This window comes from Medicago truncatula, chromosome 5, assembly GCF_003473485.1.
Source record: "Medicago truncatula cultivar Jemalong A17 chromosome 5, MtrunA17r5.0-ANR, whole genome shotgun sequence".
NCBI classification, from domain to species: domain Eukaryota; kingdom Viridiplantae; phylum Streptophyta; class Magnoliopsida; order Fabales; family Fabaceae; genus Medicago; species Medicago truncatula.
Genome location: NC_053046.1, coordinates 10868726 through 10884748, shown reverse-complemented (window position 1 = coordinate 10884748; position 16023 = coordinate 10868726). Strand labels below are relative to the sequence as shown.

General features: G+C 32.4%; 3 protein-coding genes across 5 annotated transcripts; 2 read left to right on the top strand and 1 right to left on the bottom strand.

The window, feature by feature from the left end:
• The first annotated feature begins 1459 nt into the window (after positions 1–1459).
• Positions 1460–6961, top strand: LOC11411981 (SH3 domain-containing protein 2). 3 transcript variants are annotated; one of them, XM_013598176.3, is made up of 11 exons: positions 1460–1615; positions 1724–1821; positions 2948–3061; positions 3161–3230; positions 3350–3504; positions 4009–4110; positions 4189–4389; positions 5248–5310; positions 5472–5621; positions 6112–6186; positions 6506–6961. In XM_013598176.3, exons 2-11 carry the CDS (start codon positions 1762–1764, stop codon positions 6614–6616), a joined length of 1101 nt encoding a protein of 366 aa, XP_013453630.2. In that variant the 5' UTR covers positions 1460–1615; positions 1724–1761; the 3' UTR covers positions 6617–6961. The 3 variants fall into 3 exon arrangements, with proteins under 3 accessions (XP_013453630.2, XP_003612558.1, XP_039690532.1); XM_003612510.4 differs by having other exon boundaries at positions 1473–1615; positions 1728–1821; XM_039834598.1 differs by having other exon boundaries at positions 1479–1821.
• A 1795-nt stretch (positions 6962–8756) lies between these two features.
• Positions 8757–10064, bottom strand: LOC11407097 (uncharacterized). Its single transcript, XM_003612509.4, has one exon. It carries the CDS (start codon positions 9813–9815, stop codon positions 8943–8945), a length of 873 nt encoding a protein of 290 aa, XP_003612557.1. The 5' UTR covers positions 9816–10064; the 3' UTR covers positions 8757–8942.
• Positions 10065–11812: 1748 nt separating this feature from the next.
• LOC11405519 (uncharacterized) lies at positions 11813–12528 on the top strand. The gene has a single exon (XM_003612508.3). It carries the CDS (start codon positions 11883–11885, stop codon positions 12213–12215), a length of 333 nt encoding a protein of 110 aa, XP_003612556.2. The 5' UTR covers positions 11813–11882; the 3' UTR covers positions 12216–12528.
• Positions 12529–16023: the final 3495 nt, after the last annotated feature.

Sequence of the window (16023 nt, the reverse complement as noted above, 5' to 3'; positions counted from 1 at the left end):
TAATTATTTACCATTAAAGTTAGGGTTAATTAAGTTTTTAGTCCCTATAAATATTCACAGTTTTGTTTTTAGTCCCTACAAAATAAAATCACATTTTTTAGTCCCTGTGACATTTTCCTTAAGCATTTTAAGGACCAAAATTTTTGATGGAAATTTTTGACAGGGACTAAAAGTGCTGATGGAAAATTTTATAGGGACTAAAAATGCTGATGGAAAATTTTATAGGGACTAAAAAGCGTGATTTTATTTTGAAGGGACTAAAAACAAAACTGTGAATATTTATAGGGACTAAAAACTTAATTAACCCTTAAAGTTAATTACCTTTAACTAAAATTATATTTTGCTTACAAGAAGCTTTTTTTACAAAATTATTAATAAACATATTTTAATAATTTTTTATTAATAAACATAAAATTAAATATAAATATAGGTATTTTAAATTAGGCTTAAATGCAATTTTATCCATATTTTATCTAATTTTAGATTTTAACTCTCTTACTTTAAAACTAGAAATTTTATCCACCTTATTTTGTCTAATTTTCAAGATTTTGCCCCACCCCATTTTGTAATTATCCACTAGAAATATCATTTTAACACCCACCTAATTAATTAACATTAAATATTATATTATTAATTTTTTTTCCAAATAAAATATTTTGATTACAAAAAGGACATGTAAATTTTTTAAAAAATCAATAAAATACTAGAAAATTAGTAAATAAAAATATTATACAAATACTAGAAAATCCCAATAATAATACTAGTTTTCCATGTAATTTTGTTGGGATTTTTCTGGTATTTTTTATACATCTTTCTGGTTTTTTTACTAATTTTTATTATTATATTTTTCAAATTTTCATATACTTTTTTATTCAAAATAAAATAATATTTAATGTTAATGAAATAGGTGGGTAATAACATCAAATTATGTAATCCACATTTGCCACGTCAGCAAAAATGAGTCTAATATGGTAGAAATATAAAAATTATATATTCCATATAAACATTGCCACGTCAACAAAAATGAGTCCAAATATGATTGAAAGTGTAAAATTTTGACAAATACAAAAAAAAAAAAAAAGAGTTAGAATTATGATTATTTTTTAAAAATGGTTAATAATCAGAATTAATCAAAATAGATGGGTAAAACTATATTTAAGCCCTTTAAACTATAATCAAGACCTAATTAATTCAAGTTGAAGCTAAATTCAACTCATTTTTTTTAGCTAAAATCAATCTTATACTCTTTGTTTCAAAATAATTGTCTCTTTAATATTTTATCTCTATCTCAAAATAATTGTACTTTAGAATATCAAATATAGCAATTTTTACGTAATATAATTAATCATTTTCTTAAAAATGGTTCGTAAACCTCTAAATTATTTGAGAAAAAGAGGGTATATTATGTAAAAAAAAGAAAAGGAAAACAACATCGTATTGGTGACAATGATGACCGTAAGTCAAGCTCGTGTCCGTGTCTGGTGCTACTCTCAAAAGACACTTTTTCTTCTCTCTCTCTCTCTCTAACACTGTTGTTTTCACTTTCACACTCATTCATTCCATTATTATACCTTTTTCTTCTGTTAGAAACTTCTCTCTCTCTGGAAAGTCCCAGGTATTCATACTTTAATCAATCCTTCATTTGTTTTCTTACTTTTCTCTTTCAACCAATTCAAAACACACCCCAGTCTTTTTCTGATCATTTTCTTTCTCTACTTCAAAGAAAGTTACTGTTTTTACTGTAAAACTGTAAAAACAAAAATGGATGCTATAAGGAAGCAAGCTAGTAGATTGAGGGAACAAGTTGCCAAGCAACAACAGGTAGTGATCATTTTATATGGGTTGTTTCTCAATTTTGCACTAGTACTATTTAGGTTTAAATTGCTTCTGTAGTATCATTAATTTGACTTGAACTTCTGTTTAAACAAGCTTATTGTATGTTTGGTTCCACTTTTTATGAAGAGGCAAAATTGATCTTAGAGGTGTAGAAGAATTGATTTTGACATGTTTGGTTTTTATTGAATATAATTGATTTTGTGTCTAGAAGTGATTCTGACTTGAAGCTAGAATTTGTAGCTTTTGCCTCTAGAGTTGATTTTTAGCTTTGGATTTATCATTTAACTCACTTTCACATGAATGTATCCGAACATAAATCACTTTCACCTGATACTGACTTGTACCCAAAATCAATTTGCTTCACCGGAGAAGCAAACTCTTTTGCTTAGTGTTTTTTGGTTCCATTTTGTAAGAGGCAAAATTGATTTTAGAGATGTAGAATTGATTTTGATTTGTTTGAATTTGGACATACTCTAGTAGAATTAATTTTAAGTTGAAGCTAAAAATTTTAATTGATTTTTAGCCTCAACTTTATTGTTCAACTCACTTTTACATTCAACTCACATTTAGCCAAAATCAGTTTTATAGAATCAATATATTCAAAATCAATTTTTATCGCCGCACAACCAAAAAGACATGTATGTTTGGTTCCACTTTTGGAAGAGGCAAAATTCATTATAGAGGTGTAGAAATGATTTTGACCTGTTTGAATGTTCTCGGGTAGAATTGATTCTAACTTGAAGCTAGAATTTGGAGCTTTTGCCTCAACATTTGATTTTTAACCTCAAATTTATTGTTTGACCCTTTCTTACATGAACGTATGACGTATCTAAACATAAATCACTTTGCATTCAACTTACTTTTAGTTATAATCAATTTTACTGAATAAATATATTCAATATCAATTTTTGTACCGCAGAACCAAACACACGCTAAGGCTTGTCCTTCATGATTGAGCTTATGGTGTTGGTGTGAAATCCTTAAACAGGAAGTGTAGATTGTGTTAATCGTTGTAGAAATGTTTGTTTACATTATAATGTAGATTCTGTTTGTAAACATGATTGAACTTTGTTTGTCTTATGTTGTTGTTGATGTTGTTGTTGTTTTGCAGTCTATACTTAGACAGTTGGGCCAACTTAGCAATGAACCACTCATGGCTGATGAATTTGAACTTGAATGTTTTCATAAACTTCAAAAGTTATACACTTCTACAAAGACTGCTAAGGTGTGTTTGTACTATCAGTCCATTTATCAGTTGGGGACTGACATTTGTTAAGTTTAGAGAGTTGTTTGGTGAAGTTTTTAACCAATATGATGTTTACAGCATTTTCAGCGGCATATAGTTCGGGGCGTTGAAGGATTAATTTCTGTTAGTTCTAAGCAGATGGAGATAGGTGACTTTAATTTTGATCTTTTGCCTATGATTATTTTTATATTTTTGAAGGAACTATGATTAATATTGTTTATGTCTCAAGGCCAATAATTAATTGATGTTTTGTTTTGTATACTTCAGTGAGGAAGTTGGCCAAGGACTGTTGTAAGTATGGGAATGAGAATGAGAATCAAGGTAGTACTTACCCCCTTGCAAGGGCTTCTCTTCAATTCGGTAACTCATACGAAATATTGGAAAATGAAAGGGAGACTTTGCTTGGGATCTTAGGTGATCAGGTAATCTTTTGGGATATTTCTTTGATACTCTTTAGTTTTTAAAAGTTCATCTTGTGAAATATTGCCTTACATTACCGTAAAAATATGATGTTATCAATGTACAAATTAATGTTTAGTGTAACATTATGCCTAATCTGATTTACCTGTAATCTTGCTGCTATAATTTTGGACTATCACATACTCAGTAGTTTTGAAGATTTCATGAACAGATCAACTTAAGAGAAGTACATTTCAACAAAAACATTCACATGATGCTTCATATGTCTTTAAATTATTTCCTTTTGATTGATAGGAAATAAGAAGCCCTAGTTTTCTGGAACTATTCACTTGTTACTGTTAGTGCTACTTTAATGGAAGTCTCAGTTCTTCAGAACTATTAGTAATATACCATTGATTTTGTAAAAGGTTATTTTGTCTTTTAGAGTAATTTGCATGTCATATTGAGTTTTTCATCTTGTTCCAAACAAAAATAGTGCTTCTAATTATGCTTTAGGTTTTGTATAGATCTCTGAGCCACTGCGAGCACAAATAACAGGAGCTCCTTTGGAAGATGCACGCCACCTCACCCACAACTACGACAAACTTCGTCAAGAAGTAGAAGGCCAGGTATTAATTTACTGCCACAGTGGCATGCATATGGTGGTGTGCATTGCGTGATATTTATCTTAGATGTCTTCTCATCAGGCTGCTGAAGTTTTGAGGCGTCGATCAAAGTTGAGGGATTCTTCTCTTTCTGCAGAGAGTTCCATGAGGCTTCAGAATGCAGAAAAAAAGTTGAAAGAGCATAAATCTGCCTTGGTGGCACTTGGTAGAGAAGCAACTGCTGCTATGTCTTCAGTTGAGGAACAACAGCAACATATAACTCTCCAGAGCCTTTCTACAATGGTATTGCTAAACTCTTTATGGAAGTTGTTTCTTGCTGTAAGATTGCTGATTTGACTTTTCATTTTATTTGAAACCCACCAAAAGCTTTTGACACTCACCTATGAGACTAATCTTCGTTCAACTGTTTGAGTGGAGTTTTACCTATGGTTCTCAACCTCCTAATGGGTATTACTTGATAGGGATTCGAGCCCAGATTCCCCGGGTTTTCCTCCTTGTAGGGGGAAGTTACTTCCACTTTACCAACACCTCGTTGGTTGCTGATTTGACTTTTATGTGCCATTTTACTTTGTTAATATATTTTTAACAGCTGAATTGATGCCAATTGTTAAAATTTTGAAGATGTAAATATTTGTTGGTCAAGTTATTTTATTTTCTTGTTTGTCATTGGCAAGGTTTCTTCCTAATGATGATTCAAGAAGAGATAAACAAATTCTACATGCTTTTACATACATACTTTCCACAGTCAATCTGTCCATTAGGGTGTAGAACTCGAGTGTATTAAAGTGAAATCTTCACACTAAATGCAGGGTTCAGTTACTTGAAATGATAGACTGTAGGTAGTAATTAGATTTCTTCACACTGTAGTGATCAATTTTCTGTAGCCATGGTCTCACAATATTTTTGAGAATCTATTCATAATTTATTTATACTTTTTTATAAGAGAGTTCATAATTTTTTTTAATGAGTTATCGAATGTTTGTTTCACTCATGTGATTGTGCATTGGTTGTACTATTTTCTAATTATATTTTGTATAGTTTTCAATCTTTAAGCAAATCCTTCTGATTTATCTCCTCCCTCCCCCGGACAAACAAAAAAAACTTATTTTTCACCTTTCCATTTGTTCCTCTTTTTGGTAGGTGGACGCTGAGAGAGCTTTTCACCGGCATGCCCTTGTTATTCTAGATAAACTACATGCTGAGGTTAGCTTCTACGCCACCAATAGTTCTTTCAAAATGGAACAATAATTCCTTGTTCTTGTATCTATTGTACATGTTGGCTTCTGGCATAATATTCTAAACTATATTTAATATTCTGATCAAATTTGTAACCTGTACCTTTCATCGGATGTTCTTGGAGTTAGATGATCATGATTGATGAGAGACAACCACAAGACTCTACATCATTTCCACTGCCAAAAGAGGAACATAATCAACCTGCAAATCAGAAAGCTAATTCAAATGGCATTGGTTATAAACACAACACCCAAACGGGCACATACTTTTTTGCAAAGGTAAGTCACATATAAAGAAATAACAAAATTGTCTTTGGAGATCCTACATTACAGCCACATTCCTGCAGTTGACTGTTGCTCAAGACAAAGCCTATAGAGATAATTTAGCTTTGGTTTTGCTGCAACTAACATCACATCTTGATCTTCTTCTTTTTTTTCATTTCTTTTTAATGTTGATCTTTATTCTACTTGCATATTTGAATTTCTGTATGTTTGATATATTATTATATATTTCCAATTTATTTAAGCAATAAAATATATGAATCTTAATCCAGCTACCTCTTTTACATGGGACGCAGAATGTGTGACACAGTGAATGCCATGAGAAGTTCATTTTATTCACAAACAAACTCATAAAATAAGACAAATCTTGGTGCAAAAAAGAAAAAGAATAAGAATTTGTTGTTTTATAATCATTCAAAATTTATCCAGTGCAATATTTTGTCTACATTCTGAAATTGATTCATGCTCATCTTGATTTTCCTTGTAGGTCATACATCCATTTGATGCTCAAGCTGAAGGGGAGTTAAGTTTATCAGTTGACGATTATGTTGTAGTCCGTCAGGTATTTTGAAGATTTTCGAGTCAGTATATGGTTGAACTTCTTAAGTAATTTTGGAGAAAAATATAATTAGCCATAAACACATTCATATAGTTTACCATTTTCCACCTAATAGAGTTACTGCTGATTTAGTCATTACAAAAATAAGTTATCAGAATGAATTATTATTATTATTATTATTATTATTATTATTATTATTAATGATGATGATAATATCATTATTAATATTTGCAGAAGTAGGTAGCAATATTTATTGACAATGAAACCAGCCTAGCTGATTTGACTTGCATTTTTATTTTCCTTTTGGTGATTGAATCACCAGGTTGCTGCCAATGGATGGTCTGAAGGAGAATTCAATGGCAATGCTGGATGGTTTCCCTCTGCTTATGTGCTGAGACAGGACGTAGTACCAGCGAACAAGATACCGGAATAACACCAAAGTTATGCCAACATTGGTCTTTTGATTAGGTGCAGCAATAACTGTATATTCTCATAATCACGGATTAGGCGCATTTGAAAGCCACAATATCATGTGATTGCAATTTTTTTTGGGTGGTTCTGTGATCTGTGCAGTATGTTATACATGTAAGCATAAATTGTAACAGTATATAGCTATTCAAATATGTAGTTTGATATATGATTTGATTTGCTTAAGCCCTTAGGGTCATCTAAGGAACTTAGTTTTTGAGATGGATAAATGTCCATATTATATAGAATGGTCTGTAATTCTAAATGAAAACATGGTGAGAAATATTGCATTAACAAAATTTTCAATGTATCATTATGTATAAAGTAATTTATATCTTCATTTTTAATTGGAATGACGTGTTGCTAAACTAACAAATAAAATATAGCTTCTGTTTACTTGTTGGGTCCAGGGATTTGAATGGTTTAAGTAGATTACTGAAAACAAAATGAATATTCAAATAAGACTCAGGTCATAAACAATGCACAATTGCATACCAGCCTGCCAGGCAGTCTTTTGTAACAAACGCTCTTCCCTCTTATACCAACCTCAACTACTAGTCTATTTAAACATTTTCATTTTAGTCTTAAAAAAATAATGTAGCAGAAAAGGGAAAAGACATTGACTTGTCACTCAAGAAACTAAACATAAAATAATATGGTGATAAAATAATAATATGGTGAAAAGACAACTACTTTACAATTTGATACAGCTATATAATCTTTTTTCTTGCTTGATCAAATGCTACAACCAAGCAGGATATTGATGTTATACTAAACAGCTCAGGGATATATATATCAAATTCTAAAGCTGTATATTGATGCTATATAGTCGTTTTTACTTTTTTTTTTTTTTTGCTTAGATTCTCAAGCTGTATTTGTAAACCAAGGATATATATCAAATTCTAAAGGTCTTCTACCTGCTGAAAATGTGTATCAGATTCTCCCTTCTATGCTTTTCACATGCATGCAAATTAATGTATGATGTATCTACAAAGTTGAGTGCCAGATAAAGGCAAAGAAAAGTATAAACTTTCTTGCTTATGAACATAAACAAATAACCGCATGCACTTTAAGGATCAGATTCAGCCTATAAACAGTTTCCTTTGCAGTTCTGCTTGATATTTACATACTTCCATTTGGCTTTTTACATTTGACTTGTATGCAATATGTTTCGAGTGATTCATGTCAGAGTTTGATCCAGGTTCTTTGCCGTAGAAAAAGTACAAATTTTGACGCGATAATCAGTCTCAGCAGTTAATTTGACAATGAACGGCTCAAATTACACAATAACAAAATCAGATATAAACCATCTTGGCACATTTGATATCGGACAGTTGAGATTTTAAACTGGCTGATGCAGTTACTGCTCGAAATCCAAATCTGTCAAAGTTCTATGAAGCAATACCATTTACATAAGAGGAAAGACTGATATATATATATATATATATATATATATATATATATATATATATATATATTGCAGTTTCATAAATTGCAAGAGTCAATAATGGAAAGTAGGCCTTAAAGCTGATACATTTATTTAATTGCTTCCATGGAAAGTGAGGTCTTGAATTGAGACTGATACCAGTCAGGTAATCCACTTAGAAAACAATGCCTTATGAGGCTTATGCATTAATTAAATTGTTTCCTATTTCGTTATGTTAAATTCCAATCTAATCCACCATGTTAAACAAGCATATAAGTTAAATAACTTCCTTATTTTCATTTAACAAGCATCTCCCAAAAATGCTTGATGTGTCAAAATCATAATTACTAGAAACAACATATCTAAACATTGGATTGAAGAATGTGCCCCCCAAAAGAAAAAGACAGATTGAAGAACGAAATCTTCAATATGACACAACACAAAACAAACAAAACAAACAGGTCAGTGACTTAAGCCTGCCCTAAATTTCAACTATGACACAACACAACACATGAATCAGATAAAACTCCAAAACAAGCTCTAATTTCTAAATTTGAATAAAGCATAGCAGGGTTGTAATTCTGCAACAAATTGCAATTCTACAAGACAATGTAATGCTACAACAAGTACTTTGCATTGCCTTTGAATAAATACACTAAAGGTGAAAACATTAAGAAGATCATCAAATCAAAATAAACTCTTCAATCAATTTATTGTTTAACAGAGAAAACAGAATATTTGTATATATGTAAACAGGAACATGTATAGAAATACAAGACAAATTTGGCTAGCAACACTTATGTAAGAACTAATAAGGCAACTTAGAACTAGAAAGACATCCAACATGTAATGCTGAATCGATACCCTAATCATCACTAAGCTCGTCCTCAATATCAGGAACATTCATCCTACCAGACACATGTTTAGCCCATTCAACAATCTTCTCCGCCTCGCGGTTAATCCTCTTCTCTTCTTCCTTCAATGCCTTTTCAATCATATTCAGCCGTTTCTTGCTTGACAAACTTCCAATACCAGACAACAACTCATCACTTGTACATTCTTCCCACCCAACAACACCAGCATTCTCCTTGTCCCTACTTTTCTTCTTGTTCTGTTCCTTCTTAGGAGAACACCAAAAACAACCCCATTTTCGAGGAGGCGATGATTCCGGACTCAGAGACATAGACTTCACCTTAGAACACTTGTTTTCTTCTCTCTTCATTTGCAATGAAGAGATTGGACTTTCTTCAGAGGTATGAGAAGAATCTGAAGGTGAAAAAGACCCATTTTTTGGTTTTGGGTTCAGACCCTTTTCCCTATGTGAAGAATTTGAGTGAGAAGAGACAGACCCAGAATCAGAAAGTGGGTTTTTTGTGGAATTGTTGTCTTTAGGAGGTGAAAAGTTGAGATTTTTTTGGATTTTTGTTGAACTAGGGTTTGAAAAGGTGGCATGTTTAGAGGGAGAAGAGACAGACTGAGAATCAGAATTTGGATTTTTTGGGGTTGAAAAGGTGGGATTTTTGGAGAGGTAAGGTGGTGGGGGGGTGTGATTAGCAGGGAAAGATTTGAGCTTGTTGAAGCGTGATTCGAGGTTAGGGGGAAGATCTGAATGGGTGAATGATGAACAGTTGATGGCAGAGATTTGTTGAAGGAGGATTGAGTCTTTTGCTTGAGAGATGATTTCTGAGATTGTTGAATCTTCTTCTTCTTCAGTGTCAGATGGAGAAGAAAATCCCATACCTTCGTTGTTGTTAGAAGAAAGAATGATGAATGAGTGTGTGTGTGAGAGAGAGAGAGAGAGAGTGTGTGAAAATGGAAAAATGAAGAATGTGATAGTTCAATTGTTGAACAACGGCTAATTGGAAGGAACACACTTGAAGTGTGTGGGGTCTACTTGTGACATCCTATGCGGAGGTATGAGGATATATATAGATAATAGACAACTACAAGAGGGTCCACTGCTGCTTGACTTCTTAAGCTCAACGACAAAACATAAGCAGAAATGATACAGACACCCTTGCCTTTTACCACACTCCTTGTACCACTGCCTACGTGGCATTAAATTTTTGTCTCATCTAATAAAAAAAATCTTCTCTCTCTTCTCTCTCTCTCTCCTCACCTCAGACCTCCACCTTCCGTCGGAAACTCTCTGTCATTTGCTTCCCATCAACTTCCAATTCTCTCTTCCTTACAGCGGTCACCACCACCACAGTCGCTCAACCCCTGTTCAGATCTGGAGAAAACCGTCGCAGCCAGTGGCCTCCATATCCTCCCACCATCGTAAAACAGTAGATCTGAAAAGATTCAACGGCAGAGATGTTGTTGTTGTGTTGGAAGGATGAACGACGGAGGATAATGATGAAGATTACAATGGTGTTGAGGGAGGGAAGAGGGTGTGATCGGTGGACCAACCGCGGTGGTAGTGGTGAGGGAGGGTGGATCGTGTAGTCGGTGGTGGTGCAGTCGGCAGACAGAATGAAATAGAGAAGGAATAGAAGATCTAGCACCGGAGAACGGGAGATTCGTCGGCGAGTTGTTGCCGGAAACGAAAGAGGCAAAGAACGTCATCGTCGAAAATGGAAAAGATAGAGGACGACGTTATATCCGGTAACGGAGGCAAAGGACGGCGAGGACCGTGTCGGCGATTGTGATGGTGGTGAACAGTGAGGTGCTATGATTTTGTTTCTTCCGGTAGTGAATAGTGAGCACGTAGGGGAGAGCAGAGGAAGATGGTAGGTTTATAAGCATTTTTACAAAACTGTCCTCCATTTAATGTTGAAATATCAAAAATGCCTTGCCGCATGGGGGTGTATGGAGTGTGTTGCCAGCTGGGGTTGTATACCTATCAGCACTCAAACATAAGTGTCTCTTTAGTTTTGGATTAACAAAATTATTTTAAACGAATTTATTTTGTAAAATTGATTTGAATAAAAATGAATTTAATTTAACGATATTAGAAAAATGTTTTTTTTTTAAGGAATAAAAAATTTAGAAAAAATGTTCTTACAACATTGATTAAGAATATTTTTTCATTTCGACATTCATTAAGAAGATTTCTTTTTGTTTTTTTCTTTAACATCGATTAAGAGGATAAAAATATAAATATTGCATTGGGAAGTGGAAAAAAGTGATGAATTGTTGCTTTTAATAAAAAAAATTAGTATCATTTGTTAAAACACACTAGTTAATGAAGTAGTTAAATTTTATGAAAATCAATAAATAAGGGTATAATAAAAATTCGATTAGAAAGAATGATGAACACAGTAGTAAATGTTTTTCGGCTAAAATATCCCATTTTGTTCTCTAATATTTCATTAATTGCATTACTTATAAAGAAAATAATCACCAATTTGTACAAAAATAAAGAAAAGAATCACTATTTGGATATTAGAATTTTGAGAAATGTTTTTTTTAGCCATTAGAAGTAGCCTTGAAATTCTAATACGCTTTCCACCTTTGTGTATATGATGTAAAAAATTTGTATCTAAATATAATGTAGAATTTTAAAATCTCTTCAATGTGAGATAATCTTGATCCATATCAAAATGAAATGAAATGAAAGAAAAATACATCAACTAGCAGCCGCCCAAAATGAAAATTGCGTGTGATGAACATGTCAGCTTTGATACAAACTCTTTAAATGATAAAAATTTCAACGAAATTGCCTAAAATTGGTCCCAATATTATATATTATCTTATATAGAGATAAAAGAATATAAATAAAGTGATCTATAAATAAGTTTTCATAGAAGAGCTAGTTTTACCTCTGTCATAGTAAAACTAAAGTTAATTCATATATATATATATGATGGAACCAGAGTACTCAGAAGGATCAACTTCTTGTTGTTTTTGTTTCTCCAACAAAAAGGATGTTGCAAGGGTTAACAAAAGCAGTGGAGTTTCAAGGTCAGACCAGGTTGAATGGAAAAAGAATGACGAAATATTATCTGATATGAGCACTTTCTCGGTCAAAGAACAAGAAAGGAGGCTGAAGAAAGCTTTGGAAGAGGAAAAGAAGGTAAATATTGAAGCAGATAGGGTTGTCCAATGGGTGAAACAGGAATCATCTAGAATTGATGATGTTTCTGCAATCAAATCAATTCTTAGCGACAACAAGGAGAAAGATGAAGTGGTTTAATTAGATTTAACTCATACAAGAAATATTTGCAAAGTTTTATAAACATTAAATTATAATGTGTTGATATCAACTAAGAACTCACATGAATCATCGAGAGAAATCAACATGAAAGCAATATTATTTACTGGTTCAGTAAGTGTTGAATACAAGATATTGTTATTTGTACTAGAGTTAGAAAGAAAGAAAACAGAAATGAAATTAAGCATATGCTTCAATGCTAGTATTTGTTTACGGTAAAGTCATTTTTTGGTGATATGTAAAACAAACCATAACATCAATATCCAATCATTCATAAAGTTTCTTAATCTTTTTACATTTCTTATCATGCTTTAGAACTACAGTTTTTTATACTAATAGAAGAACTACCATGAGTAAAAGGCCTTACTCATTATTATTTGTCTTAACTTATGATGTTATTGGCATATTATATAAGCTCCTTCATATGCTTGTAACTTGGAAGTTATAACTTTTCTTTTTAAATATTGCACATTGAAAAATATAACAATGTGCTGGAAATTCCATCTTCATTGTGTCCCTTCCTAACTGTCTAATTCCATCTTCATTGTGTCCCTTCCTAAGTGTCTAATTGCGGCATTTGTGTTGCTTACATTGAAGCCTCTAACACCTTCATTTTGGGGTGGATTTAGTCTCCATAGAGATATTACTTGTGTAGTGCTTATAGTGGACAACCCCTTCCACGTGGATTTGTAAGTATGAGTTAGACCTACTCACGAAAATTTTGGAAGTCATCCCACAAAATATTTCTAACTCATTATTTCTCTCTCTAGTGCACAAGAATGATTGATATAACTTTATTCTATAAAATGTCATGTCATTTATTGATATAAGTGTGTAATTCATATCAAGGATTTCAAAATATCCTAAATGGAACTTGTTAACCCCATTTGCATTTGGTTTACATAAACTAACATGAGCGTATCAAATTTAAAGTTTATTGTGTTCACATACGCTTTGAATTTTTTTTTTTTTTTGGTCAGGTATGTTGGAACAAAATATGTTTAGCAATAATAATCCTAAGAGTTTTGATGATAATAAAGTATTAAAAATTATCAATTTGATATACTAATATTTGTTCAAGTGTGCAGGACTATAGACAAAAAATTTGACATCTTAAATTGGTCTTGGAAGAACAAATAAAGAGCAAGTACATCAACAAAAAGGGAAGCTTAAAGCGTCTGAAGAAAACTGCTCCTGAAGTCTGAAGTGCTCCTGAAGACAAAGTGCTCCTGAAGTGATGACATCATCAAAAGCAAGTTCATCATAAGCTGTGTATCACCAGAAGCTGCAGTTCATCATGAGATGCAACTTAAAGCTTCAAAAGTTGTTTCAAGGATTCAAACTCGCCTAAAAATTGCAGAAAACTGGAAAAGTATGGCATCAGCTATTTTGAAAGGCATTAGATGCTTATTCTTCAAAGAGCGTTGACATAATACGTTTGTACAAAGTGTACAACCACTATCTCCACTACTCTGTTTTTGTCTCTGCTACAAGACAAGAAAAACAGCTCTGCCTGCAACAATGTTTATTCACATTGGGAACGCATTTGAAATTAATCCTTCATAGGACAATAACCATATCAGGCAAAGGATCATTTGTGATTGATCAAAAGCTTCAAACGACTCTATTTTGAATGTGCTGACATTTCAACGTCTCTTTCACACCTCTATATAAAGGAGTGAAGACTCAGAGTTTCATAAGAACAATACTACGCATCAGCTAAGCCAAAACTCTGTTGAAATTGTTCTCCACTTCAAAGTTCTCTTAGGATTTCTTAACAAAGCTTATATCTTAGGAATTCTAGAGTCTTTAGAGTCTGTATCTGATTTGTATTGTGAACACCACTGATTGTATATCAAGTGTTCAACTTCAAACAATTTTCTTTGTAATTTTGTTTGAATTTAGAAGTCTCTTGCAGTTGTGCTTGAGCAATAAAAGTCTCTTGATTGTGTTCAGGAGCATAGGAAGTCTCTTGCAGTTGTGCTTGAGCAATTTGAAGTCTCTTACTAAGTTTAGTAGTGAGCATTTGTAATCAGATATTACATAGTGAACTCTCCTTGGAAGTGCAAGGGGGACAGGACTGACTTCCGGTTTGTGGAAGGAACCTGTATAAATTGCTTGTGTCTTTCATCTCTCTTTCTCTCTCTGTTTTATCCGCTGCATTTAGTTATGAACATCTTTTCAGAAGTAGAACTCTATCTGCTTCTGAACTGCATTTTCAGTTAGGAGAAAAAGAAGAAAAACCTAACACAATTCAAATGATCGAAATAGTATGAAAAGCACTCTAGTTTAGGTTGAATCCAAATGATCAAATGATGCACCCGTGACCAACATTTTCAAAGTTTGATTATAAATAACATCAAATTGATCGATGTATTTCTATTTTGTAATTGAAAATTTGAAATTGGAACCATAGAACTTAGTGTGAATACCTCATTCATCTTTTGTTTTTCTTGTCTTCAATTTTTAAGTCCTTTAATTTCTTTTTATAATTATAATATAGTACATTTTTTGGACAGAACTGTTCCATATGTTATCCAGCACTTCAACTTCTAACTGCTCCTCTTCGTTTAGCACCAATTTGTTATTTGTCAGTTGTTATATTTCTGAATAGAGACAGAAATTGATGCTATCATTCCCTTCGTCACTGTTGTTGTTTATACGTTCTTAGGTTACCAAATCATTAGCAAAAATATATTTATTCTAAGAGGAGTAATTAAGATTTCTAATATGATGATCCATTCACAAAAGTTATTATGAGTTTTTTCTTTTAATAATAAAAAATTATTATGAGTTGAAATTTGGATAGCATCATCGATATTATTAGAACAATGCACATCAATGGATCAGATAAGGTTCTAACCAATCACAAATTGGACAATTTAAAATAATTTATTGTACTTATAATTATAACCATTATATTTTTGGATTTCACTTCTCTACAGTGACAAAGCACATTTTAGAGAAACAAGAGGAAAGATTCCACAGTTAATATTATAATAAGTATAATCCGCATAGGTTGGTCTAGCGATTTGTGCTTGAGACCTTAGACCGTACTCCTCCTAAGATTTTAGGTTCGAAGACTACCAATGTCAATATTAGTGGGATAATACATACAAAAATCTGCTTCGGCTTTAGTTGGATCCCCTGTTAGTGGACGGTGAGATTAGTCTCTCATAATAGTTGATTATTGAACCGGATATCGAGTTTAAAAGAAAAATATTCTAATATATTTGACATGATGATGCTGAGAAAGTATAAAATAAACGAATATTTTGTTGCCAACTCGAAGATTAACTACATAGCTATGATGATACCTTGTGATATCTATTCTTAGAAATTGTGGTTGGGTCTAACACAACCCACAAATCCAACTTATAAAGTGGGGATTACCGTCACTTATAAACACATTGTACTGACACTTTAACATTTATTAAGGTCAAAGATCAGTTGATTAGAAAACAAATACAGCAATTAATCATATATACTACAACATACTTTGTCAAAATGATCAATCAAACAGTTCACACTCATATCGTCTCCATTTCATAGAATAACCAAGGCAATTCAATAAGCATCTCACTCGTGACCACCTAGAATAGAAGTGGAGTAGTCAATCCTCCAAAAAGTCAAAAAGATTTTGGTATATTTTGCATGAATACACTACTACACTATATCACTATAGGTATCAAATTAAACAACAACATGATAACATAATAAATAACAAAATAAAACATGACACCATAAATTTCCTCAAATTGGTATACTAGAGTGGTTAGAGGGCAGGTGA